Source organism: Ictidomys tridecemlineatus, chromosome 10, assembly GCF_052094955.1.
Source record: "Ictidomys tridecemlineatus isolate mIctTri1 chromosome 10, mIctTri1.hap1, whole genome shotgun sequence".
Lineage (NCBI taxonomy): Eukaryota > Metazoa > Chordata > Mammalia > Rodentia > Sciuridae > Ictidomys > Ictidomys tridecemlineatus.
Genome location: NC_135486.1, coordinates 48,629,034 through 48,656,107, shown reverse-complemented (window position 1 = coordinate 48,656,107; position 27,074 = coordinate 48,629,034). Strand labels below are relative to the sequence as shown.

Here is a 27,074-nt window from a genome sequence, read left to right as displayed (position 1 = left end):
AAAAGACTATTCATGTTTTTTTCTCCTAAGAACCATCAGCCATGCTTCCGTTTGCACAGGGCGTCGGAAAGCGAAGCAAAATCCCAAAGGACCACCAGGTAAAGTGACATCTTACTCCCTTAGTCCAGCCCCGTCCCCTCTCCACAATCTCTATTTGTAATGGAAATCTTACACCTTCTGGATGGGACAGAATGATGTAAATCTCTAGCCAAACAAATGGGAAGGCAGCATCCTATAGTTAGTTCCTGGTTCACTTCCGTTAGCCGGTACCGGCTCAAGGGGCGGGCAACTCCATTTCCACCTTCAAAGGAGGAGTTGGGGCGGGGCTAGGTTTTGCGCATGCTCCCAAGGCAGGTTTTTGGGCATGCTCAGAGCCAGCGCACGCTAACAATTTGCGGTGAGAGCTTTCTTCTGGAGTGGGAGGCGGTTTACTGCGGAGCCCCGGCGGTAGGTGGGTGAGTGCTGCGAGTATAATTGCGAGCTTCCGTGTTTAGAAGACAAAAAGGGTGTGCTTGGATTTAACTGTGTTTTTCTTCCGAGTTTTTTTTTTTCCTAATGCTCTAAAACCTTGGGTTGTGGGAAATGGGAGCAAGCTGGAGAAGCTTTGGTTACTGTGGCAACCCTGTGTTACCGATTCTGGTTTTTGAGGATTTGAAAAGAGAGAATTTGTGTTATAACTCCTCAAAGTACATGCTGGGTCGCATTCAGAGTCACATATTATTTCAAACTTTACCATTGAGTTACATCCCTAGCCCCAAATTAAATAATAGACCAGGTATGTAGTAAAGATCCAATATATATTAGCTACTACTATTTGTACTGTATTTGTTATTTGCATTTTGTTGTTTCTTTCTCTAGGCTTGAATTTTTTTAAATTAAGGAGAAATATCTTTATGTGCTTGGAACATAGTAATAGTTGAGTAATGGATTATTTATTTTGGCTGTTTCTGACATAATTAAATGCTTTTGGGGTGGGGGGGGTACCAGGTGTTGAACCTAGGGGCACTTAACCACTGAGCCACTTCCCCAGCCTTATTTTGTATTTTATTTAGAGACAGGGTCTTACTGAGTTGCTTAGGGCCCTGCTAAGTTGCTGAGGCTAACTCTGAACTGTGATCCACTTGGCTTTAGCCTACTGAGCTGAACAGAGCTGCTGGGATACAGGCCTTGGCAAATTCATTCTTTACTTTAAAAGAACTGCCAGTTGCAGGTTGGAGTTGTTAAATGGGTAGAGTGCTTGCTTAGCATGTGTGAGGCACTGGGTTCAATTCTTAGCATCACATAAAAATAAATAAATTAATAAAGGTATTGTGTCCATCTACAACTATATATATATATAATATATATATATATATATAATTTTAAAAACCTACAATGCAATGGATCTTGCTGCTCAAGTCATATTTATTATTGGCTGTTTTCTGTACAATTCAGAAACTTGTGGATTAAAATATACCAAAAGTAACTGATATTCTCAGTTTGGAATAGGTATGAGTGATTTCAGTGAAGAATTGACAAAGACCATTTCAGAGGATGACCAGGTGGAAACATCTGTGCTCACTGGTACAGGAATGTATTTTCCTTGGCTTCAGAAGCATTTAGAAACTGTAGGTAAGTAAAATAACAGAACCATTTTAACGTTAGTGCAAGGAAGTATAGATTCAATATGTATACAAAATGAACCATGCTGGTTTAGTTTTTAAGAATATCTAAGTTGTTTTCTTGTTTTGACTATAAGCAGAAAGGGAATCATAAGAAATATTCTTTTTTCTTTTAGAATCCTTTTCTTTTGAATTAATATACAGTCTATATTATGTTGCAGCCACATTTTTTTTTCAGCAGTGCTTTCTGAGCACTAATATCTAATATATAAGTCTAAATATTGGGGACTTATACATGAAGAAGATATAGTCTCTTCTTTTGAGAAGCACATAGCTTTCAAAAAAATAATATTTTCCCTCATTTTTATCTAATGTAAATACAAGTAAAATTTTCTATAGGATAAATTCCTTAAAGATATATACAAGAATCAGTTATTTGTACATTGCCATGTTGGGTGGTATAACCCCAGGAATACGTTTGAATCAACACTTTCTTTATTGCGTCAAAATGTCTTTCTTATCCCAGCCTTCTTTCCCCTTTGGCAGTGATTCCTTGGCTCCTAGGATTAATTCCAAATTTACTTTGGCATTTGTCTTTCTTGTATAGTTTGCCACCCGAGATATCACTGCAATGAAACTTGCTGGTCAAGCGATATTTATCAGATGAAAAGGTGGCTGTTTTTCTGTACAATCCAGAAATTTTTAGATTAAGATAAAAAAGTAACTAATATTCTCAGTTTGGAATAGGTATGAGTTATTTCAATGAAGAATCCTAAAGTTTAGCTCCCATTAAAAAAAATTTTTACTCTTTTTATTTGATGATCTCAGTTAATCCTCAGTAAATTTATGTGCTAGGCATTTTAGTATGAAGAAACTGAGTTTCACAAATTTATACTCTTAAGTATTGCTATTAAGAATCATGTGTATCTGATTTTAGAGCATTCACTTCTAACCACTGAGATGAAGGGAACTTAACCTGAGTATAATATTCCTTTAGATGAACAAAGAATATTTCAAGGAAATTGTGTTTTGTTAGTTTTCTGGGCTAGTTGCCAGGGATTGTTGCTGATTAAACAGCTTGAGTATAGGTGTTGTTAAATGAAGCCTCTGATTTGGAGATCTGGATGGGGCATTGTATTCTGCATTTCTAATTAGCTTCTAGGTGATTCTAATGTTGCTAGTTTCAGAACCACATCCAGTAGCCAGGCTCAAGATCCCAAGGTGATTTATATGTACCTTATTAGTGATTTATATGTACCTAGATCAATATAGTCTTTGACCTTTTCCACTGTCATATTTCTTTTTTTTAACTGTGTACTGCTTTGCACAATTTAAAAATTTTCTTCTAAAAAGTTTATCAGTTGCAAGAGATAAATTTCCCGCACATGATGGTGTTTTAATTACATTAAATTATATTACTTTAAAAAGTAGATCTGGTAGAATCTAAATAGCAGAGATGTAATGTCCTTCCATTGCCAACCTTAAAACATTCAATGAAAAAACTTTTTATAAATGGAAATTTTGTATTGTTCCTGTTTTTTGTAGTACGTTTTGCAGTAAAAGTATGTCTGTATTTGCACTTATTTTTAACGTCCTATAAATTTTTAAGTTTTAAAATTTCTTGTGGGTTGAGATATGTGTTTTAAGTATTCAAGTAAATTTTAATTTTTTAATCTTACCCCAGTTACTTCATGTATCATTAAGAATGTTAACTTTAGAATGAGAAAACATCTGGCATTAATTCTATATTTTAATGAATGTAAACTCTGAGAAACTTTAGTCACATAAGGAAGTAGAATGGAGTTTAGTTAAGCAAGTATCAAATCTTCGACTGATGAGTTACTCATAAAAAATTACATGGTCTATTTAAAATTATTAGAACATTCTACAGTTTTGATAAAAGAATTGGGAATCACTTGACTTGCAAAAGTAAATATTAGAATCATTCAGTTTTCATCATGTGTTGAAAATACCTTCAGGTAATATGTAATGATTTTGATTGTGAGACCTTGATTATGGGCATAGCACTCTAGGAGATTAATTTCAGGAAACAATATACAAGGAGGTAGAATCTGCAAATTGATTGCTTTAAGAGGACCTATTGGTCTATTGTATACCCTGCAAATACAATAGACCAATAGGTCCTCTTAAAGCAATCAATTTGCAGATTCTACTGGGTAAGAGTACTCAGCTAGAAGACTGCTAGCCTAGAGGGGTCTGGTAGTTGTATAGGAAGGAAAGCATAGTAACCAGTCACTTATATAATGAGGTTGTTAACTAAGTCCAGATATCCTTAAAGGAATTGCTAATACTTAAGGGATATAAATGCTAATGTCTCTAGCTGTTTTAATTTCGTTTGCATTTAATATCATTGTGTTACTGGGAAATTGGTACTTAAAATATAAAAGCCCAGCTAGGTGAGGTGGCACATGCCTGTATTCTCAGATACTTAGGAGCTGAGGCAAGAGGATGGCAAGTTTGAGATTCAGCCTAGGCAAGTAAATTAGCAAGACCTGTCTAACAAAAAAAAAGAAAGAAAGAAAGAAAGACTATAACTGCTCAGCAGTGGTAGAATACTCCTGGTTCAATCCCTAGTACTGTAAAAATAAACACGTTTATTTGGAATTTTCAGAATATTGGTGGATAATAAAGACTATGCTTGCATAGGGTGACTGGTGATTTTTACCTATTCTAATTACCAGGGCTTGTGCTTTTGGGGATCTTATTGAGAGATTCTCCCCATTTCCTCCATGGGTTATGCACTTGTTTTCTACTCTCTTGTTCAAAAAATTGCTTAATGCCAAGATGAAAGGATGATTGAATGAGATTTGAAGGATCTGGTGATTGTAGTAGCCCAAGAATGTAATTTAGATTTTTAGAAATTTGCTAAAAAAACAGTATGTGTGGAAGAGTTTGTTTCAAATGAAGTTGACTTTGATACTTGGGGATGCACTGGGTCAAGTAATACCTACTGTTCTATTTACCAGAAATTAAGTCTTTGTAATAGTTGAATTGGAGTCACTGGATGACCCTTATCCTTCATCTTTACAGTGACTGGAGGGAAAAAGAAGAAAGATTTTGCTCAGACAACAAGTGCTTGTTTAAATTTTATCCAAGAAGCCCTTCTGAAGCACGAGTGGCAGCAAGCTGCAGAGTATATGTACAGCTATTTGCAGACCTTGGAAGATTCAGACACCTACAAAAAGCAGGCTGCACCAGAGGTAAACAAAGTGTGAGTCCTGGTGGTTTTAAAGTGATATCTTATCGTGGTTTTAAAATGATTTTTGTTTTCCTAATGTCTAATGATGTAGAGTGAACCTTTTAAAACCTTAAGTCCTCATTCACTCCTCTGCTGAAAACACTGTAATCAGGGTTCCTATGTGATGTGCTCACCCATTCCCATTTGACCTTTTCTTTTCTTAATCTCATTTCCTGTTACTTGCTCACCTGTATTTTCTTTTCCAGTCTTACTAGCCTTGCTCTTATTAGAATAAGCCAGGCATATTCTGCCTCAATCTTTACCTTATTTATTTATTTATTTTACTTGGAAAGATCTTTCTTCAGCTATCATCATGTCTGCCCTTCCGTATGACCGCTTTTCTGTGACCTCTGTGAGGTCTACCTTGATTACTTAAAATTACAACTGCATTTCTTGCTTTCTTATTCCTACTTTGAACTGGCACTCTTGAACTCCATGTCCTTCTCACGCTTTTCCAGTAATACTTGTCAATATAATTATGTTTCTTGTTTCTTGTGTGTCTCTCCATGTCAAATGTACATTTCTGAGGGAAGGGGTAAAACAGTGCCTGAAATGGTGCCTGGCATATATTGCTAAATTTGTTGAGTAAAAAGCAGTTTCTCCACAAATAACTTTACTTAACTATTTCAGGTGCTTTTACTAATATAGTAACCAGTGCATCAGTCTAATGGAGCCAAAACCAAAAATACCAAATAGTACATACATACATGCTACTTGGTGTGTGTGTGTGTGTGTGTGTGTGTGTGTGTGTGTGTGTGTGTGTGTAAAAAGAAAATATAATTATTGACAAATTTTAATTTAGGGACTAAAGTTACATATATCTGTAAATCATTAGTAATGATTTACATTACAGAGAGGCATTATATACCTCTCTATTGTCCAGATTTTGTTTTATAAAATGAAGAAATTAAATGAGTGGCTTCCACATACTTGTTTGAATCCTTTTGAACTACCTAGGGCATGTGTTGAAAATACAGATTCCATCAGTCACTGTGGAGTACAGCTGAAATCCCAAGCAGCTCAAGGCTGAGACAGGAGGATTGCAAGTTCAAGACCAACCTCAGCAACTTAGTGAAACCCTGTCTCTAAATAAAAAGGACTGGAGACTTAGATTAAGCACTCTGGGTTAAATCCCCAATACTTCCTCAAGAAAAACCCAAATAATAAATAAATATCTATCTATCTATCTATTGCGTGCGCGCGCGCTCTCGCTCTCTCCCCCCCCCCCTCTCTCTCTCTATAATATATATACACACACACACACACACACACACACACACATACGTACATACATATGTACGTATGTATATTTATTTTTGGTACCGTCCTCCTGGGGCTTTTAACCACTGGCTTAGCCATTTTTATGTTTTATTTTGAGACAAGGTCTCACTAAGTTGCTTAGGGCCTTGCCGAATGGCTGAGGCTGGCTTTGAACTCATGATCTCCTGCCTCAGCCTCCCAAGCTGCTGGGATTACGGGCATGGTGGCTTAGAATATTTATTTTTAATAGGTGCCCCAGGTAATTCTTTCTTATGACTGGGTTTAAGAACAACTGTAGGTAACTATAGATAATGGATAATCTTTAAGTTTTTGTTTTGGTGGTGCTGGGGATGAAACCTAGTACCTGCCTTGCTAGGCAGTGCTTTTACCACTGTGCTACTCCCCAGCCCTCTACAAGTTTCTTTAAGCTCCTCAATGCTACTTTTGATATTCTACAATGAAGTCTTGATATGGTTTTTTTTTTTTTGTAGTTGCAGATGGACAGAATGCCTTTATTTGTTTATTTTTTATGTGGTGCTGAGGATTGAACCCTGTGCCTCATGCATGGAAGGCAAGCGCTCTACCACTGAGCTGTAGCCCCAGCCCTGTTGTTGTTTTTTTTTTTTAATTGGGAATATGAAGTTATTGTACCAAACAACCAATGTGTGCCTTCCAGAAATAATTGACTTTGAAGTTCACTTTAAAGTTGATATGGTTGAAGTACTTTAAATGGGGGTAAGAGAAATAGACATTTGCTTCCATGAAAAAAGAACTCCCAAGTTCTTTCACCAGGATTGGTGATCTGAAGAGAAAATATTTTTTATTAAAATTTGTTTATATTTGATGATAGTTCTTAAATTTGTGTTGTAAATATTGGAATAAGTATACTCAATATTGATAAGATCTTAAGAAACTAGTCTGTTGCACTCACTTTGCTGAGAATAAAGATGAGGTTGAGACCAGTTAAGAAGCCAATATTACCAAAACCTAGTTTCTGACTTATTCTTCCTATACTAATTAAGTTTTTTTTTTTTAAAGATAGAGTGAGAGAGGGGAGAGAGAGAGAGAGAATTTTTTTTTTTAATATTTATTTTTTAATTCTCGGCAGACACAACATCTTTGTTGGTATGTGGTGCTGAGGATCGAACCCGGGCCGTACGCATGCCAGGCGAGCGCGCTACCGCTTGAGCCACATCCCCACCCCCACTAATTAAGTTTTATACTTAATAATATCTTAGCTGCCTCTTCCTCTTTTAGACTGCTAATCTAATAATGGCACTGTTATAAAAGATTTTGTCATGTGAGATCTAACGTTAGTTTTACTGGGTAAAGTACGATAACAGATAATTATGATATCTAGGGAAAGGAATTTTAGGTTGTTTTTATATGTAATCAGAAAAACAAAACTTACAGGAAAAATAGAATAAAGGCAGGGTTGGACTTTACATTGGGTAATAATTTCTGCTTTGACAGGTTATTTGGAGGCTTGGAAGTGAAATTCTCTTTTATCACCCCAAAAGCAATGTGGAGACTTTCAATACCTTTGCTGACCGGATGAAAAATATTGGTGTCCTGAATTATGTAAAGGTAAGAACATAGACTTTGTGAACTTATATTTTCAGTGTTCATATTGTTTTCTGAATTGTTTGTATCAGTGTAAACAATAATGAAGAAAGGGTAAGATACTGGGATAAATAAGAAAGAAAGCAGTGTTGTGCCAGCCATTCCTTAGTTTCTGATCACCTTCCATGTTGTCTGATGGGAAATACCTCCTCTTTGTTTATCTCTGGCTGCCATCAGATGTTGAAGTTGTGCTTCTACTGTTTGCGCAAGTTATTTGTGCTGAGTTGGTATTTTTGGAAAAAGCGAAACAAGTGGGGAATTTGAATGTGTAAAAACATTTTAATTCCTATTTGCATTGAACCTTCTCTCCAAGTTAATATGTTTTATTAAAAGTATTACCAAAAGGGCTGAGACATTTCCAAGATTATCTCTCTCTCTCTCTTTTTTTTTAACTAACAGAGCACTTTTCAATAAAATTTTATAATTTGCTTTTAATTATTTTTCAAGGCCATAAGGTTTCACTGGAATACAGCCACACACATTCATTTCTATATTGTCAATAGCTGTTTTTTAATGAAAATGAGTAATTATGAAGAAGTCATGTGCCATACAAAGCCTAAAATATTTACTTTGTAGCTAGTTTTAAATTTTGTTTTGTTTTTACTTTTCCTGTTTTCTGGAATTTTAAATTGTGATTGTATATAATGGAACATGCTATCTTAACCATTTTAAGTACAGTTCTGTGGTATTAACTATATTCACCATGTTGTAAACTATCACCACTATTTCTAAAACATTTCCATCACTCCAAACAGAATCTTTATATTTATTAAGCAATAGTTTCCCATTTTCTCCTCCTCCCCATGCTACTGACAGTCTCTAATATCTTTTCTGTTTTTATGAATATGCCCATTCTAGATGTTTTAGATAAGTGGAAGCATGCACTTTCCTTTCCATTGGAATTGACATCATTCTCCAACACTCCCTGTTAAGATGTTTTCTTTTGAGCTGATTTAATATATTTAAAATAGTTATATTATTGCTTGTCTACTGTAGCCCAAACTAGGAATTAGTAGTATGCAAAAGTTAAATCTCATTTAATTTTTTAAATTAAAATTAAATCTCCTTTAATCCTAACAATACCCTTCTGAAGGATTAAGAATTGCCTCATAAAACAAGTCAGACAAAAGGATGAATAAGTTATTCAGATTTATTTAGCATTAATTGGCATATGAACCAGGACACTGTCTTCAAAACCCCTGTTTTTTATTGTTGTTTTTTCACTATTGTACTGTCTTCTCTTTGTAAGTTTACATAATTTAGCTTTCATTTACATAGTGTCATTTCATCTGTCTTTCTTCTTTGTTAGGTTGAAATTGTTGATGACAGGGACAGTGTCTTATCTTTCGTATCTAATCAAGTACTTAGTCCATCATATATTTACTGTGTTTTTTGAGTAATGGTTATCTTAATGACTTCAGTGACAGTGGGCTTTTTCTTATTACTGGTGCAGATCTCCTTACAACATGCATTGTACCTTATGCATCATGGAATGCTTGAGGATGCAAACAGAAATCTAAGTCAGGCAGAGACATGGAGATATGGTGAAAAATCGTCTTCCCAGGAAATATTAATCAACCTTGTTCAGGCCTACAAAGGGCTTTTGCAGTATTATACGTGGTCCAAAAAGAAAGCTGAATTGTCAAAGCTTGGTGAGTGAATATGAATAAATTATTTTCTTATGGTGAAGAGACTGAAGAGCAGAAGGTATTTTAAGGAGTAATCTAGTAATCCATCTACTGACTTCATTCAGATAAATTCTTGATCATCCTTTATGATATTTCTGATTATCATAAAACTTCTTGGTCATAAATTAGATGATTCATTGCTAAATTCATGACCATTTTAATGATTTTTAAAATTTTGGTCAGAGGTAAACAGCTGGACCTCAGTGGTGAAAACACATTCAGTAGGTTAAGAGCTAAGCTCCATTGCAGTTTTATAGAGGCAATTCAGTGTCTTAAATAGAAAAGGGGGGGGGGATGACAGTGCCTTGAGTAGAGTAAGAAAAGTGAAAAATTCTAAAGAAGGGTAGTCCATGTGAAACCCATCTGGATTTACTAACTGGGTTTATGCAGGTGAGGCATATACTCTCCCACAGAGGTTAAGAGTCAGGAGCCTTATCTTTAGAAGTGTTGGCTAGAACAAACTAAATTCTTTAGGCAGCCTGGAGTATACCCTTTAAGGAGCCCTAAGGTTGTCCTAGGGATATAGCCTCGCATTAGAAATTATCTTAGTGTTTCTTGGGGCTGGGGTTGTGGCTCAGTGGCAGAGCACTTGCCTCGCACATGTGAGACACTGGGTTTAATCCTCAGCACAACATAAAAATAAATAAAATGAAATAAAGATATTGCATCCATCTATAACTAAAAAATATTTTTTAAAAAAGAAAAGAAATTATCTGTTTCTTAAAGTCTTTATAGGTAGGCCAGGATTGGGGCATAGTCCAAAGAGGGACTAGGCTTAGAGGAGCTGGTTAGAGTTTGATCTAGGAGAGAGGCTTTGAATTTATGAGAAAGGTTATAAATTTTCTTTAGCAGCCATTATTGCATGTAATAAACTCTTCTTCTTGTGTGTTTAGAGTAGAGTTTAGTTTGTTCCATATTATTGTTCCCCAGAATAACGTTTAAAGAATACGGCAAGATAAAAAGTAATTTCTGTACAAAGGTTATAATGCAATTTTTTTGATTTACTGGCCATACCAAAAATTGGGCAAGATAAAAAGTAATTTCTGTACAAAGGTTATAATGCAATTTTTTTGATTTACTGGCCATACCAAAAATTGGGCACTCAGTTCTCAAGCTGAATTCCCCTTCTCTTAACATTCTTTGGTGATATCATCCTCTCCTACTTCCAGATATACATTCTTTGAAGCTACATGATTCTCTGCACTTTTCTTTCCCTTGTGTATTTTTCCTCCATAGCTTCTCTAGAATTAAGTCTTTCCTATTTTCACATCCTTCATCCCAATATTAGCCCTGGTATTTATCACCTTATAGGTGATAAACACTATTTTCTTATTATCCTTATGTAGTAAGTAATATTTCTTTTGTCCCTAGGCATGTAGATTTCACTAATCTCAGTTCCCATCCTTCTTCTTGTGTTACCTCTTCTTGTCTCCCAAGATTCTTCTGGAAGGCCCTAATGTTAATCTTGTGACATTTTTTGCAGTTTTTTCATCTGTCATACCCTCTGTCCTTTAAGATTCTTCGAAACCTGCCCTGGCACCTGATTTATAATACTTTAAACCTTCTATATCAGCTGCCTGTTCAGCCTATGTCATTTGGCTTTTCATCTCTTGCTTTTTAATTGTTCTAAGTTTTTTCAGGTATATTTTATGCTGTATCTTCTTATTTAGATTAAGCCATCTTTTGATGTCACATGTTTGTCTTCTATTTCTTTTAACTTTGCTATCATTTCTGATATAATTTTCTTTTTTCCTTTATTTTAACCTTGCTATCATTTCTGGTATAAATTTTTCTTTTAAAAAGGCTTGTTGATATTAATTGATTAGGTGAGTTTTATAATCACTGTTTACTTTTTTTATTACACATGGTTAGAAAAAACTTGAGCAAATATTTGACTAAAGCAATTGTAATATGACATTTAAACTGTCACTCTCATGACTAGATTCAGTACTTTTATGCAACTGACATTTTGTTCTCTGGCTACAAGAGAGGAAGGTGAGATACTGTATGGAGCATTATGGAGTCCATATTGGTTCACTTAGAAAAGAATATCAACATCTGTTTTTATTGTGGTATTATGTTGTGCTTCTACTAGTTGTTGCTGTTTAAACCTTAATGTTATGAAATATAATGTAGACAAGAAAAACATGAAATAAATGAGTGCTGTAATGCATAAGTTTAAAGTTGCATTCCTCTAACTACTATCCAGATTAAGGAACACAGCATTGCTGTCACCTTAATGTAAAGGTTTTCTATGTATGCTTTCCTGATCATCCTTCATCCCATTCTGTATCACGAAAATCATTGTAAGGTCTTTTAGGGTTTTCATTCTCTTGCTTTTCTTTAAATGGTAAACAAAATTAGTTTTGCTTATATATGAATTTCTTGCCTATATATAAATTTTTTACTGTGTTTATTTTTTGGGCCTTGCATATTTTATTCAACATTGGTTTTTAAGACAATTGTATTGTTGAAGGTAACTCTAGTTTATTTTTACTGCTAAAATGTATGTTGTCACACTAATTATTCTTTCTGTTATTGATGGCCTTTAGTGTATTACAGTTTAATGCTGCTTTGAAATTAACCCTTCATAAGCATGCATTGCTAGGAGTAGAATTGTCATAAAGTATATGCATCTTTGTCACTGTATGAAATACCTTAGGAAGTTAACTTTACAAAGAGAAAAGGTTTATTTAAGTTCATAGTTTTGGAGATTCAGTGTCCAAGATTGAGTGGCTCTACAGTAGGTAGAAGCAAGTGGTCACATCTTGAATGAGTGCCAAGGAAAAGGAGGGTGGAGCCAGGCTGTTTCTGTTCTAACAATCCTCTTGTCAGAACACAGGAGGTTACATGAGAATTAGCCTGAGGACCTGAGGACCTCCCACAAAGCTCCATCCCCCCACTGTTTTCATCTCCCATAGTACACACTGAGGCCCAAGCCAGTAATCATAGTGTGTCTTTGGGCAACAAAAACCATGGCAATATATAATATGCTAAACTCTTTCCAAAGTAGTACCAATTTATATTCCACTGATAATCTGATTAGGGTTTTCTTTTGTCAATATGTTCCTTAACATTTGTTAATTTCAGAATTTTTTTATATCTGTTAGTTTATTGGGTATAGTGGTCTCATATTTTTTTAAAAAATAATAGCTTTATTGAAAATTGAGAATATAGTTTATATGCCACATAAATATACCCACTTAAAGCATATAGTTTTTAATATATTCATAGAGTTGCCCAGTAATCATCATCACCATTAAATTTGGAACATTTTCATCACCCCAGAAAGAAACCCTGAACTCTCCATTTCTTCATAAGCTTCTAGGCAACCACTAATCTACTTTCTGTCTTTAGAGATTTATGTATTCTGGGAATCTCATGCAAGTGGAACCATCTGTACAATATGTGCTCATTTAGCATAATGATTTTAAGATTGCAAGTAACTGTATTTCATTCCTTTTTGTTGTTGAATAACATGCCATTGTATAGAGATACCACATTTTAACCATTCCACGTTTATCAATTGATAGACATTTGGGTGGTTTCTACTTTTTGAAAAATATTGCTGTGAATATTTATGTACAGTTTTATTTTTCTTGAATATGTTCCCAAGAGTGAGATTTCTGGATTATATAACTATGTTTAACCTTTGGAAGGAGCACTAGATTGTTTTCCAAAATAGCTGCACTATTTTAAATTACCACCATTATCAATGGAAGGGTACTAAAGTCCATGGTATCTGTGATTTTGATTTGCATTTCTATAGGGACTAATTATGTTGAGCTCTTTTTATGTGCCTGTGAGCTATTTGTATAATCTTTGGAGAAATTTATATCTTTGCATATACTTTGGTTAAACCATTAATTTTTAGTTATTGGGTCATGAGTTCTTTATATGTTCTAGACAGAAGTCTCTTAATAGGAGATATTTTCTCCTATTCTGTAGGTTGCCTTTTTACTTTCTTGCTGATGTCCTTTGAAACACACAATTTTTTTTTATTTTTTATTTTGATGAAGTCCAATTATGTGCTTTTGCTTTTGTTGCTTGTGGTTTTGTTGGCATATCCAAGAAACCATTGCCCACTTCAAGGACACAAAGATTTTCACTTACAAGAGTTTTATAATTTTAACTCTAGCATTTAGGTCTTTAATCTATTTTGAGTTAACTCTTGTGTGTGATATGAATTAGGAAACAATCTAACTGAATTATTATGCATGTGAATGTCCAGTTGTGCCAACATAGTTGTTGAAAACAAGTATTTTCTTACTGCATTGCCTTGGTACCCTTCTTGAAAATCAGATACCATAAACATGAAGGTGTTGTTTGTGTGCACTCAGTTTTCTGTCATTGATCTATGTATTTTCTTCCTTACACCTATATCATACTGTCTTGCTTACTGTAGCTTTGTAATGAATTTGTAAAGTCATGGTATGAATCTTCCAACTTTGTTCTTTTTAAAAATTTTTTATTCTATTCTCAGTCCCTGGGATTTTCATATAAATTATAGTTAGCTTGTCCATGTATACAAAAATTTTACCTGCGGTTTTGATAGGAATTATAGGACTCTGTAGACTAGTTTAACAATAGTAGTCTTCCAACCTGTGTATCTGAGGTGTCTTTATATTTATTTGGGTCTTTTGAAATTTGTTTCAACAATATTACTTTTCAGATGGAACTTTTCATCTCTTTTGTAAAACTTACACCTTTTATTTTTAGTTTTTGATGCTTTTACAAATGGCATTGTTTTCCTAAATATCATTGTTTGCTTCTTCATTGTAAATTCATTTTTTGTATTTATCTTGTACCTGGCAACATTGATGAATTCATTTATTAATTCTAATAATTTTTTAATGGAATTTTAGAATTTTCTAGACAAAAAATATAGTTTTCCTTTTCAGTCTAGATGTCTTTTCTATAATTTGCTGTAAGCCCTAGCTAAAACCTCCAGTATAATGAATAGAAATAGTGAGAGGGGACATTCTTATCTTGTTCTTGATTTTAGGGAAAAAAGCATCCAATTTATCACTATTAAATTTCATGTTTACTGTGGGTTTTTCATAGATACTGTTTAATCAGATTGTAGAAAGTTCCTAGATTGTTGATGGTCACAAGATGATCATGTAGTTTTTGTTCTTTGGTCTACTGATTTGGTTTAGATCAGTAGGTCTTTATTTACATTAATAGATTTTCAGTTGTTAAGCCAACCTTGCATTCCTAGAATAGATCCCACTTGAGCATGATGTATTATTCTTTTAACAACAGCTCAGTTTACTATTGTCTTAACAGAAGTTCTCAATACTAAACGACTTTTCTCTCTCTTTTTTGTTTTTTGTGATGCTGGGGGTTGAACTCTGGGCCTTCACCAAATGACTTTAAAAAATTTTTTATCTTCGGGCAGATGAAAATGATTATGCATACAGTTCAGCAACCCAAAGTATGCTCAGTGATAGCTGGAAGACATCTGTAAATATTTGTGGATTGATTAAAACTCCTGGAGTTTGGGACCCTTTTGTGAAGAGTTATGTAGAGGTAAGTAGACTTTTCATAAAATTCTATTGGTTTTATTTTTGTCTTAAGCCTATGCAGAGATTGCATTTCTAATTATCTTTATTGATCAGGTGGAAATTTAATGGAGAAAATTGTAAATCTAACTAAATAAATAGAAAAAGAGTATGGCATATTTCTTTCTTGGTCTAAATATTTGGAGTTTTTTTGGGGAGGAGGTGGTGTCAGGTACCAGGGATTGAACTCAGGGACACTCAACCACTGAGCCACATCCCCAGTTCTTTTTTGTATTTAGAAACAGGGTCTCACTGAATTGCTAACACCTCGTTTTTGCTGAGGCTGGCTTTGAACTCCGTCCTGCCTCAGCCTCCCAAGCTGCTGGGATTGCTGGTGTGCATCACTGCACCTGGCATTTTGTTTAATAATAAGCTGTTGATGTTACTTTTTTTTTTTTCATTAGTGGATAAACTATCTGGGCCTTCACCAAATGACTGATCACCAAATGGTGATCAAGATGAAGCCCGAAAGATAGCCAAATATCTACAAAGTAAATAACAATATAATTGTAAGTGTCTGTTCTGTATTATTCTTGTTGAGCTTAAAAGCTGAAAGATCTTTTATGATTTGGTGGGATATAAAAAGAAATGAACAAAAAATCTGAAACTAGGTCACAATATATGAGATGAAGAATAATGGCTTTTAGAAAGTTTATGAAGATTGTCTATCATCTCACAGTCATTGTAAAAAGGCTATTTGTGGGCAGTGGTTATAGCTCGGTAGTAGTGCTTGCTCAGCATGTGTGAGGTACTGGGTTTGATCCTCAGCACCACATTTAAAAAAAATAGTAAATATATAAAATAATGGTATTGTGTCTACAACTAAAATTATTTTTTTTAAAAAAGTCATTTGTCAGAGGGCTTTGATACTGAACAATAGGAATAAATTTTCAAAATAAATCATTCTTTGAAAGTTTGAGTTCTTAAAGTGCTGAACGTGAAAAGATGGAAACAAAGTGGAAGAAGCTATAATTGTTATGCACTCTTTTGTGACTAAAGTTATAGGTGGGGCACTGAGGTTAGTAGGCATCATATTTTAGTCATTAATATGTTTGCCATGAAGCTGGGTCAGGTGGGATTTCACTCCTGTAATTCCAGCAGCTCAGGAGGCTGAGGCAGGAGGATCGCAAGTTCAAAGCAGCCTCAGCAAAAGCGAGGTGTGAAGCAACTCGGTGAGACCCTGTCTCTAAATAAAATACAAAATAGGGATGGGGATGTGGCTCAGTGGCCGAGTTCCCCTGAGTTCGATCCCTGCCCTCCCACCCCCAAATTATATATATTCTTGCTTTGAGGACATGAATTTCTTATAGGAATAGTTCTTATGTTGAAATTACTATATTTTTTTCAGTAACAAAATAGCATAAGGAAAAATGAACTTTATAGTCCTCCATTTTAAGGTGATTTTTTTTCATAGATGATGTAACATATATGCTAGTGGAAGCATGTTCCTTCTGTGGTACTATTTGTCAATTTTGTACTCAGCAGTAAAGTTGTGTATTATCTTTTGTATCTTATAAAATTCAGCTAAGATATTATAACTTATTTTATATAGATGTTGGAATTCTATGGTGATCAAGATGAAGCCCGAAAGATACTTACTAATTATGCTTATGATGAAAAGTTCCCATCAAATCCGAATGCCCATATATACTTATACAATTTTCTAAAGAAGGAAAAGGCACCAAGAGCGAAACTGTTAAGTGTGCTTAAGGTATAGATTTTTTATTTCACTATTTGAACAGTTTTGGAGGTTTATGTTCAGACATTTCGGGGTTATTGTTTTCTAACTTTTTATATTATAGCACTCATAGAAAATGACATTATACGAATGGTATGCTGAGGTATACAGAGAAAGTTGCTCCCTCTGCAGGCTCTAGGAAGACACTCTACTTCTACTGAGGAGAGAGGATCTGTGTTTTAGAAACCCTTTGCCACTCTGGTTGGAGAATTCTGCATTTTTTTTTTAAATCAACGATTGAAATTTAACTTATATATAGTAAGTGTACTTATTGCAAGCATATGCTTGGATATGTTTTAACATATATCCATGTCACTTTCATAATAATATGATATAAAGCATTGCTGTCACTCCCAAAAGTTCTTTATTTCACAACCCATTACCCACATATTCCTGCCTTCAGGCAGTCACTGGTTTGCTTTTTGAAATCATGGATTAATTTTATCTTTTCTGGATTTTCATATGAATGTAATCTTAGTTTTATACTTTTTTTTGTTTGTGGGGGGGTCTGGCTTCTCTTACTCAGCATGTTGTTGAGTTTTTGCCATGATGTTGTATTAGCAATTTATTAATGCTGAGTAATACTTCATTTTTATACATTAAATTTTTGATGAACATTTGGCTTTTTGACTATTACGAATAATGTTGCTAAGAACATTTGTGTGTTTCTGTGAGTGCACATATATTTTCGTTTTTCTTGGGTAGCTGTGTAATTGCTAAGTAAGGAAAATAGATATTTAACTTCTTAAGAAACCATCAGCTGTTTTTTTGAAATGATTGTACCATTAACATTCCCACCATCTATGTTGATATTCTAGATTTTGGGGAGGTTATAGTCATTTTAGTTATGTCTGTTTTACATTTCTACCAGCAATGCATGAGGTTTTCGTTTTTTTCTACATTGTTGCCAACTCTTTAACTTTTTTTCATTTTGATAGTAGCTATTCTAGTAGTATTGTATTCCAATAGTGTGGTGTCTCATAATAATGGCTTGTGATGCTAGGACATCTTTTTATGGCCATTTATCGTCTTTGTAGAGATGTCTATTCCAAGTATTCTGGTTTTTTTTTTTTTTTATTGGTTGTTCAAAACATTACAAAGCTTTTGACATATCATGTTTCATACATTAGATTCAAGTTGGTTATGAACTCCCATTTTTACCCCAAATACAGATTGCAGAATCACATCTGTTACATATCCACAATTTTACATAATGCCCTATTAGTAACTGTTGTATTCTGCTACCTTTCCTATCCTCTACTATCCCCCCTCCCCTCCCCTCCCATCTTGTCTCTCTACCCCATCTACTGTATTTCACTTCTCTCCTTGTTTATTTACCCGTTCCCCTCGCAACCTCTTATGAGTGCTTTAGTATAACAATGAGCATCTCCCTCCATTACCATGCAATTTCCCTTTTCTCTCCCTTTCCCTCCCACCTATTGTATCTGTTTAATGTTGATCTTTCCTTCCTGCTCTTCCTCCCTGCTCTGTTCAGAGTTGCTCTCATTATATCAAAGAAGACATTTAGTATCTGTTTTTTAGGGATTGGCTAGCTTCACTAAGCATAATCTGCTCTAGTGCCATCCATTTCCCTGCAAAATCCATGATTTTGTCATTTTTTAGTGCTGCGTAATATTCCATGGTGTATAAATGCCACATTTTTTTTATCCATTCATCTATTGAAGGGCATCTGGGTTGGTTCCACAGTCTAGCAATTGTGAATTGTGCCGCTATAAACATCGATGTGGCAGTATCCCTGTAGTAAGCTCTTTTAAGGTCTTCAGGGAATAGTCCGAGAAGGGCAATAGCTGGGTCAAATGGTGGTTCCATTCCCAGCTTTCCCAGGAATCTCCATACTGCTTTCCAAATTGGCTGCACTAGTTTGCAGTCCCACCAGCAATGTACAAGAGTACCCTTTTCCCCACATCCTCGTCAGCACTTGTTGTTGTTTGAGTTCATAATGGCTGCCAATCTTACTGGAGTGAGATGGTATCTTAGGGTGGTTTTGATTTGCATTTCTCTGACTGCTAGAGAAGGTGAGCATTTTTTCATATATTTGTTGATTGATTGTATGTCCTCCTCTGAGAAGTGTCTGTTTAGGTCTTTGGCCCATTTGTTGATTGGGTTATTTGTTTTCTTATTGTTTAATTTTTTGAGTTCTTTGTATACTGTGGATATTAGGGCTCTATCTGAAGTGTGAGGAGTAAAAATTTGTTCCCATGATGTAGGCTCCCTATTTACCTCTCTTATTGTTTCTCTTGCTGAGAAAAAACTTTTCAAGTCCTTGACCCTTTTTTGAATTGAATTGTTTGGTTTTGGAGTATTGAATTGTAGAAATTTGTGTGTTGGGATTAAGCACAGGGCCTTAGATATACTATGGGTGCTGTAAACTGCACCCCAATCTCCTATAGTAGTCCTTTATATATTCAGTGGTCAGTTTTTAATCTGCTGTTTTAGAGGAGAAAGAAGAAAGGTTCTTTTCAGCCTATACAGATGTCTAACAGAAATTCTTATCTGTTAGTCTTCTTTTAAAAGTCGATTAGGAAATCAGTAGGGTGAACATTTATTCTTAAGACAAGATAGACTTAGGGAGAAATGCTGTTTTCCTTTTGAGAAGTACAGTATTGGGATCTAAGAGCTCAAATTGTTGGGTTTAATAGCAGATTGGGTATAACAAAAGAGAGGGTTAGTGTAATGTGTAGAAAAAGCAGCCTAAAGGACAGAGCAAAAAGGTGGAAAGTGCAAAAAAGATTGTATTGGGGGCTGGGTTTGTGGCTCAGTGGTAGAGCGCTTGCCTAGCATATATGAGGCACTGGGTTCAATCCTCAGCACCACATAAATATAAAATAAAGACATTGTGCCAACCTAAAACTAAAAATACTAAAAAAATAAAAATTAAAAAAAAGATTGTATTGGGGACTTGGTGAAAACATCTGATACCTATAATTGGAGTCTTGGAGGAGGCAGAAAATGGGACAAAAACAAATAATAATAAAAATATATATGTATTTGAACAGTTAATGGCTAAGAATTTTTTAAAGTTGATGGAGAAATTTTTTTAAAAAATATATTTATTTTGTTATATATGACAGCAGAATGCATTTTTATTCATATTACACATATAAAGCAGGATTTTCATGTTTCTGGTTGTACACAAAGTAGAGTCACACCATTTGTGTCTTCATACATGTACTTAGGTAATGATGTCCATCTCATTCCTCTGCCTTTCTTATCCCCATACTCCCTCCCTTCCCTTCCCTTCCCCTTGCCCTATCTAAAGTTCCTCCATTCCTCCCATGCTCCCCCCACCACTCCCTGTTATGGATCAACATCCTCATATCAAAGAAAACATTTGGCATTTGTTTTTTTGGGATTGGCTTACTTCACTTAGCATGATGTTCTCCATCTCCATCCATTTACCTGCAAATGCCATGATTTTATTCTCTCTTATGCTGAGTGATATTCCATTGTGTGTGTATATATGCCACATTTTCTTTATCCATTCATCTACTGAAGGGCATTTAGCTTGGTTCCACAATGTAGCTAATTGTGAATTGTGCTACTATAAACATTGATGTGACTGTGTCTCTATAGTATACTATAATTGGAATCTTGGAAAAGGCAGAAAATGGGTATAAACCAAGGAGTGGGATATAGCTGGGTCAAATGGTGGTTCCATTCCCAGTTTTCCTATGAATCTTCCTGATGGAGAAATTTTATAATTCTGATGGTCTTTTATTTGACCTGGTACTGGTCACCTCTGTGTGTTAAATTTTGTGATGATTTATTCAATGTCATAGGACTTATACCCTTCTAGTACATATATTTCAATAAAAAGTTAAAACTAAGTGACTTGAGCCGTATACAATGTGATTTTGGTAGGAACCAAGTTTTAATAATATTCTCTGATACTGGTATGTTGATCTTTATTATTGAACATGGTTGATTGATCTTTTACAAATTATTAAGTTAACAAACTATTTTTTGTGTTGTTGGGAATTATTTCATTTTAAGTTCAAAGTACCTTGGAAAGAAGACAGTGAATTTGTTTAGTATTATGTGTATTGAATGAGAAAGAATTTAAAATTTGGGGGTTTTGCATATTCATAAAAACAGTCCTTGTTTTCAGAGAGGAAAACCTTTAAATTTGTTCCTGTGGTGTAGAAGAATTGTTAAATTGTGGGCTGGGGTTGTGGCTCAAGTGATAAGAGTGCTTGCCTAGCATGTGTGAGGCACTGGGTTCGAGCCTTAGCACCGCATAAAAAAAGATATTGTATCCACCTAAAACAAAAAATAAATACTTAAAAAAAATTGTTAAATTGTTTACCCAAATAACTTTAGGGTACTGTGTCCCTAAGTCCAGTCTCCAAAATTGTTGCCTCTTTTTGAATTTTTGTTTTATGTATTATATAAAGGCATTTCATAATATTTTATATGTAATGTGTATATAAAACTTTGTAATCTGTGATCTCTTCTGATCAGTATTTTCTGTGTGATTTCTCCCCCCCCAGTCCTTGCTTTTGAAAATAAATTATTTTAAGTGTGGTAAATATTGTAGCTATGTATAAGATGCAAATTAAGAATTCTCCCCATCTGTTTTCCTCCGATAATCTTGTCTATCATGTTAGCAGGATTTTTATTTAAAAAAATTATTTACTGAGAATACTTTCTATACCCAAGTTAAAATTAGATAAAAGCAAAATATCTTTTAAATCCTTGATTAACTTACTGAGAGTATATTAACCAATGAGAGCTTTATTTGAACGTAAGCTGAAATTGAGAAATGTCTTTGTATAAATTACAAGATTTTTTTTTTCCAGAATTTGTATCAGATTGTACCCTCGCATAGACTGATGTTAGAATTCCATATGTTACTTAGAAAATCAGGTAAACAAGTTTTTGTTTTATGCCTCTTTGTACAGATAAGCTAAAGTCAAGGAATTAACCAACTATGTACCAGTGGAGAAATTGACCCCATGCCTGTATTTATAAATCAAGTTCCATTAGAACTTATTTATTTATGTATTTTCTATAGCTGCTTTTGCACTATAATGGCAGAACTAGTGGTTGTAATAGAGACTAGTATAGCTAAAATATTTATTATCTGACACTTTACAGAAGTTTGACTACTCCTGCTATAGAACAACAGTTCCGAATTGGAAAAAGAAAATTGCCTTCAATTTATGTAATTTCACTTTGTTTTAATGTCTCCTGGGCTTCAGTATAGAAAATAACATGCTTCTTAGATGAAAATCAGTCCACTAATCCAAATAAATCAGTGCAAAGATTGCATCGGTTTTTTACCTAAAGGAAAAGAATGTTCCAAAGATGGTAAAATAGGGCAGGGACTTTAACCCTTGTTCTCCATAGTATATGAATTAGTGCATATAATCAATATAAGGATCAAACTGAACACTTGGACCTCATTAGCATGTTTGATATTATTGAGCGTTCTTCTGATTTATTTCAGGAGTATGAGCATAATGAATTGTTTTAAACCATTAACCAAACTAGACGGCTTACATAATTCATTTTCATCAGCTGTACATACCTTTTTAGCTTTATGCACTTCTTCAATCAATACCTTATTTAAACCTGAACTGTTATGAATGTTGCAGAAAAAGAAGAACTCCGTAAATTGGGGTTGAAAGTATTGTTTGGAGTCCTGGATTTTGCTGGATGCACTAAGAACATAACTGCATGGAAATATTTGGCTAGATATCTGAGACAGCTCTTAATGGAGTGAGTAATAAACACAGCATTTATTTGCTTGTATTTTTGGATTTCTTCAGCCCTTTTCTTCTGAGTGTCAGAAGCTAGAAAATACAAAGTCACAAACTTAACATACAACAATTCTCTCCAGATACTGTGTACTATCAAATACTACATCTTGTAAGTCCATTGTGAGCTGGATATGTAAAACTTTACCTATTTTTCGCAGAATAAAGGATATCAAAAAATTGTTTATATATTAATTTTAGTTGTATAAGGTACCCAGGGTAAGTGGAAACTTGTTTCAGACTTAAACTGATCTTGGGGAAAAAATGTGTATCTTAGTCTATTTGGGTTTCTGTAACAAAATATCATAATTTGGGTGGCTTTTATATAACAAATTTATTTTCACAAGTTCTGGAGGCTAGGAAGTCCAAAGTGAAGGTACCAGCAGATTCATTGTCTGATAAAGAACAAGATTCTCAGTTCATAGAGGGTTCTTTCTCCCTGTGTCCTCACACGGTGGAAGGGAGCAAGGCAATTGCCTGAGGCTTCTCTTAAAAGATCATTAATTTAGGTCATGATTCATCTCCTCATGTCCTAATTATTTTCCAGTGGTGATTAGGTTTTTTTATATTATTTTTTTAGTTATACGTGTATATAATATCTTTATTTTATTTTTATGTGGTGCTAAGGATCGAACCCAGTGCTCCACGCATGCTAGGCAAATGCTCTACCTCTGAGCCACAACCCCAGCCCGTGATTAGGTTTTAACATGAATTTTTGTGGAGGGTGGGCAAGCATTCAGATCGTATACTCAATGTAAACTCCTTTCAAATATAAAGGACTGTTTAAACCCCTGCTAAACCATAGGGCTTTTTTTTTTTTTTTTTTTTTGCTTGCAGGGAAGGGGTTTGCCAGGGATTGAACTCAGGGGGCACTTGACCACTGAACCACATCCCCAGTCCTATTCTGTATACTATTTAGAGACAAAATCTCTCACCCAGTTGCTTATTGCTATCCTCCTGCCTCAGCCTCTGAACCTCTGGGATTACAGGGGTGTGTCACCACACCCAGCTACCATAGGGCTTTTGAAAGCCAAGAAACATAATATTTGCTTTTTAAATTTCTAGAAGTTTTGCCACAGGAGTCATACAGGTGCTAAAGAAGTATATCCTCAAATTATTGATGAACATTTAGCATTGCTCTTAAGCTGTGAGATCCATGTATTTATGTATTTTATATAATGTCATTTTAATTAAATTTTGGTAGCATATAATTTAAGGTTTTAAAGTAACTTTTAAATAATTAAAGCATTTATTGAACATTTGCTATGTACCAGATACTGTAAAAGGAGCTTTATGTGAAACCTGCTATTACTACTGGACTAGTTTAGTCCTAATAACAATGCCATGAAATAAGTATCATTTTTTATCCTCAAGGAAATTGAGAATCAGAGAGGTTAAGCAACCTGCTCAAGATCAATAGTAGATGGAATATCTGAAATTTAAAGGATTTTTACTTCAGAATCACGGCATCACTTTACTGTAATGAACTGGCTATTTAGTTAAGAGGAAATTAGAATGTGGAGATCAAAGAGAATTAAAAAGTATTTGATTTTATGTTATTGCTGATGTTAGTCTGGAAATAGCTTCCTTTAGCTAAAATCAAATTCTAATGTACAGATTTGTCCCCATTACTGACCTTCCCTTTTGACATTTTTGTTTTTAGGAATCGTCTTGCATGGGTTCAAGAAGAATGGAGTTCCAGGAAAAGCTGGTGGCCAACCTTTCACTTCAGCTACTTTTGGGCAAAAAGTGACTGGAAGGAAGATACAGATTTGACCTGTGAGAAAGCTTTTGTAGCTGGGATACTGTTAGGAAAAGGTACATTTTTGTTTTCTTTTAATTTTATCTTTTGAATATGACCATTCTTTCATTGTAGAGCTTATCTAGTGTGGTCCATAAGGATTCTGGGTGCTCAAGAAATAATTGTTGAGCTGGGCATGCATGCCTGTATCCCAATGGCTCTGGAGGCTGAGACAGGAGGATTGCAAGTTCAAAGCCCTCGGCAAAAGCGAGACACTAAGCAACTCAGTGAGGCCTTGTCTCTAAATAAAATACAAATATAGGGATGAGTGTGTGGCTCAGTGGTTGAGTATCCCTGCATTCAATCAACAGTACCCCCCCAAACAACAACAAAAATACATAAAGAGTGGATCATGGGCTGGGGATGTGGCTTAAGCGGTAGCGCGCTCGCCTGGCATGCGTGCAGCCCAGGTTCTATCCTCAGCACCACATACAAACAAAGATGTTGTGTCCACTGAAAACTAAAAAATAAATATTAAAATTCTCTCTCTCTCTCTCAAAAAAAAAAAAGAGTGGATCATGAGTTGGGAACTGGTAATGTGCTTATAAGGAATCCCCTAGGGTTAGAAACAGTGCTTTCATGTTGTTGATTGTGATTATTTCTCATGCTCTGACTTGGGTGTTGTTGGGGGCATTAAGATGCACCATGCAAGACTGTTTCACAATCACTGACTGCTTGGCCTTGTTGCATAGGTTTACTGAGACTGTCTACTAATCAAGAATGTTCTTTCATACCTCATTGTTCTTTACTAGATCTGTATTATATATACTTAAATGTTCCTGTAAGGAGAAAAATTCTCCTTAAGAATACCTCCCATTAACTTGTCAAATAGTCCTCTTAAAAGGAATGAGAAATTGATTGTTTCTTTATGGAATATTTTGGCCAATAAAACTCGTACCGGCTTTGTACTACTGAAATATTAAAAGTTAGCCAGTACTGAAATGAAACTGCTACAAAATGTACAGAAATGATGTGTATGATGACAACTAGTAAGATATATTTTGCTAGGGAGTTTAAGGTGTCCTAAAGAGATTCTTCAGTTCACTTTGAATTATGGTTTATATTGTTTTCAACAATGTATCCTTAATATATGTTTCAGATGGTTACTAAAATTAATAAAATACTAGTTTTATAGGAAGAAAGGGCTTTAGAAAGTAATTTTAAAATGGATTTTTAAGGGCTGGGGATGTGGCTCAAGCGGTAGCGCGCTTGCCTGGCATGCGTGCGGCCCGGGTTCGATCCTCAGCACCACATACCAACAAAGATGTTGTGTCTGCCGAGAACTGAAAAATAAAATATTAAAAATTCTCTCTCTCTCTCTCTCTCTCCTCACTCTCTCAAAAAAAAATGGATTTTTAATGCATGGATGAAAAGGAACATAAATGTTATTTAGATTGTTATCTTCTTCTACTTTATGAATTTGGAGTCCAAAGACCCGGACTAACTTTCTCATTTTCTACTCGTCATGTGACTTGGGTCAAGCAATTAACCTTTGGGATTGTCCAAAGGGATTTGGACACTGGATTGTCCTTTGTGAAATATCAAGTGAACATCACATCAAAGGGCTTTATGAATTCTGAAGTTGTCTAGGAATATCAGGTGTTGTTATGCCTGAAAATGGGCACATCTCTCCTGTCTGGGTGTTAGTGTGGAGAGAGTGAATCTATTCAAAAGCTGAGCTTTTTTTCCCTCTTGTTCTGGTTATCATCATTACACCACAGTACTCAAATTCTGCTTGTGGTCTGCTTTTGCTTTGTGCTTAGAATGGGGTATGTTAGCTTTCTCCCCATGCTGTATGAGAAACAAGATGGGCCCCTTGCTCTGTGGAGGGACCTTTTCTGGTTGAAATTCAGCTATTTGGTTGCTTTGCTAGTTAAGCTCTCTTTACAAAGAGGTGTATTTTGTAGTTTGTTTACCTTTTTCTGACTGTGATAAATGCTTCTTTTGTTGACTTAGAAGCTACAGTTGAGAGGGAAGTAGTACTAATTTGATCTTGGAGAGTGTTCCTTTAATGTATGAATACACATAATAATGTGTATATCACTATAGGGTTTGGGGAAAGAGAAGGAAAAAAGCTAAAATATATGCCTTAATTATAATGGATCAAAAACATCTTTATGAAGTAATACATTTCATTGGTGGCAGCTCTTAGAATATGTGTGGGCCATACAGGTATATATAGAGTTGAAGCAAAAATTTCAAACTATACACATGTACTTTAAAAATTGGAATGATAAGTATTAAAATTTTTTGCTCATTTTATTTTTTAGGTTGTAGATATTTTCGGTATATTTTAAAACAAGATCATCAAGTGTTAAAGAAGAAAATTAAGCGGATGAAGAAATCAGTGAAAAAATACAGTATTGTAAATCCAGGAGTCTGATGTTAAATTTTAGTTATTTCACAGTTGTAGCCACACTGTAGTAGCAGTAGATTGTTACTAAACGTATTTATTTGATAGTTTAAGAAAGTATGACTATAGAAAGTATTTATATGACTATAGAAAGTATTTTTGTATTTCCTTTTACTGTAAGTTATAACTAGAAAAATAATGCCGCTGCCTTTGTTCCTTGTAAATATATATACACACACATATTTCTTTTTTTGTAATGTAAAATAAAACGTTTTTTATGGAATGATTCTCCAAGTGAAAAAATAAATGTGTTTAATTAGAGAATATAGCTCTGAAGCAGTTATTATTTGCAGGTAACTTGCCTCTTGCTGTTATGTAATAAAATACAACTAGTGGTGCAAAATGAA

General features: G+C 34.7%; 1 protein-coding gene across 6 annotated transcripts; it reads left to right on the top strand.

The window, feature by feature from the left end:
- Positions 1-348: 348 nt before the first annotated feature.
- On the top strand, positions 349-27,074 carry Taf1a (TATA-box binding protein associated factor, RNA polymerase I subunit A). Of its 6 annotated transcripts, none has more exons than XM_078022861.1 (11): positions 349-447; positions 1,479-1,611; positions 4,653-4,822; positions 7,594-7,707; positions 9,197-9,395; positions 14,833-14,963; positions 16,548-16,706; positions 21,554-21,620; positions 22,352-22,475; positions 24,177-24,331; positions 26,585-27,074. In XM_078022861.1, the coding sequence occupies exons 2-11, from the start codon at positions 1,491-1,493 to the stop codon at positions 26,695-26,697; spliced, it is 1,353 nt and encodes a 450-aa protein (XP_077878987.1). In that variant the 5' UTR covers positions 349-447; positions 1,479-1,490; the 3' UTR covers positions 26,698-27,074. The 6 variants fall into 6 exon arrangements, with proteins under 6 accessions (XP_077878987.1, XP_077878988.1, XP_077878990.1 ...); XM_078022862.1 differs by having other exon boundaries at positions 357-451; positions 1,489-1,611; XM_078022864.1 differs by having other exon boundaries at positions 362-451.

Coding starts and splice junctions, on each gene's coding strand:
- Taf1a (XM_078022861.1), top strand. CDS start 1,491: ATGAGTGATTTCAGTGAAGAATTGACAAAGACCATTTCAGAGGATGAC. Junction 9,396..14,832: donor AGCTGAATTGTCAAAGCTTG/GTGAGTGAATAT, acceptor ATCTTCGGGCAG/ATGAAAATGATTATGCATAC. Junction 16,707..21,553: donor AACTGTTAAGTGTGCTTAAG/GTATAGATTTTT, acceptor TTTTTTTTCCAG/AATTTGTATCAGATTGTACC.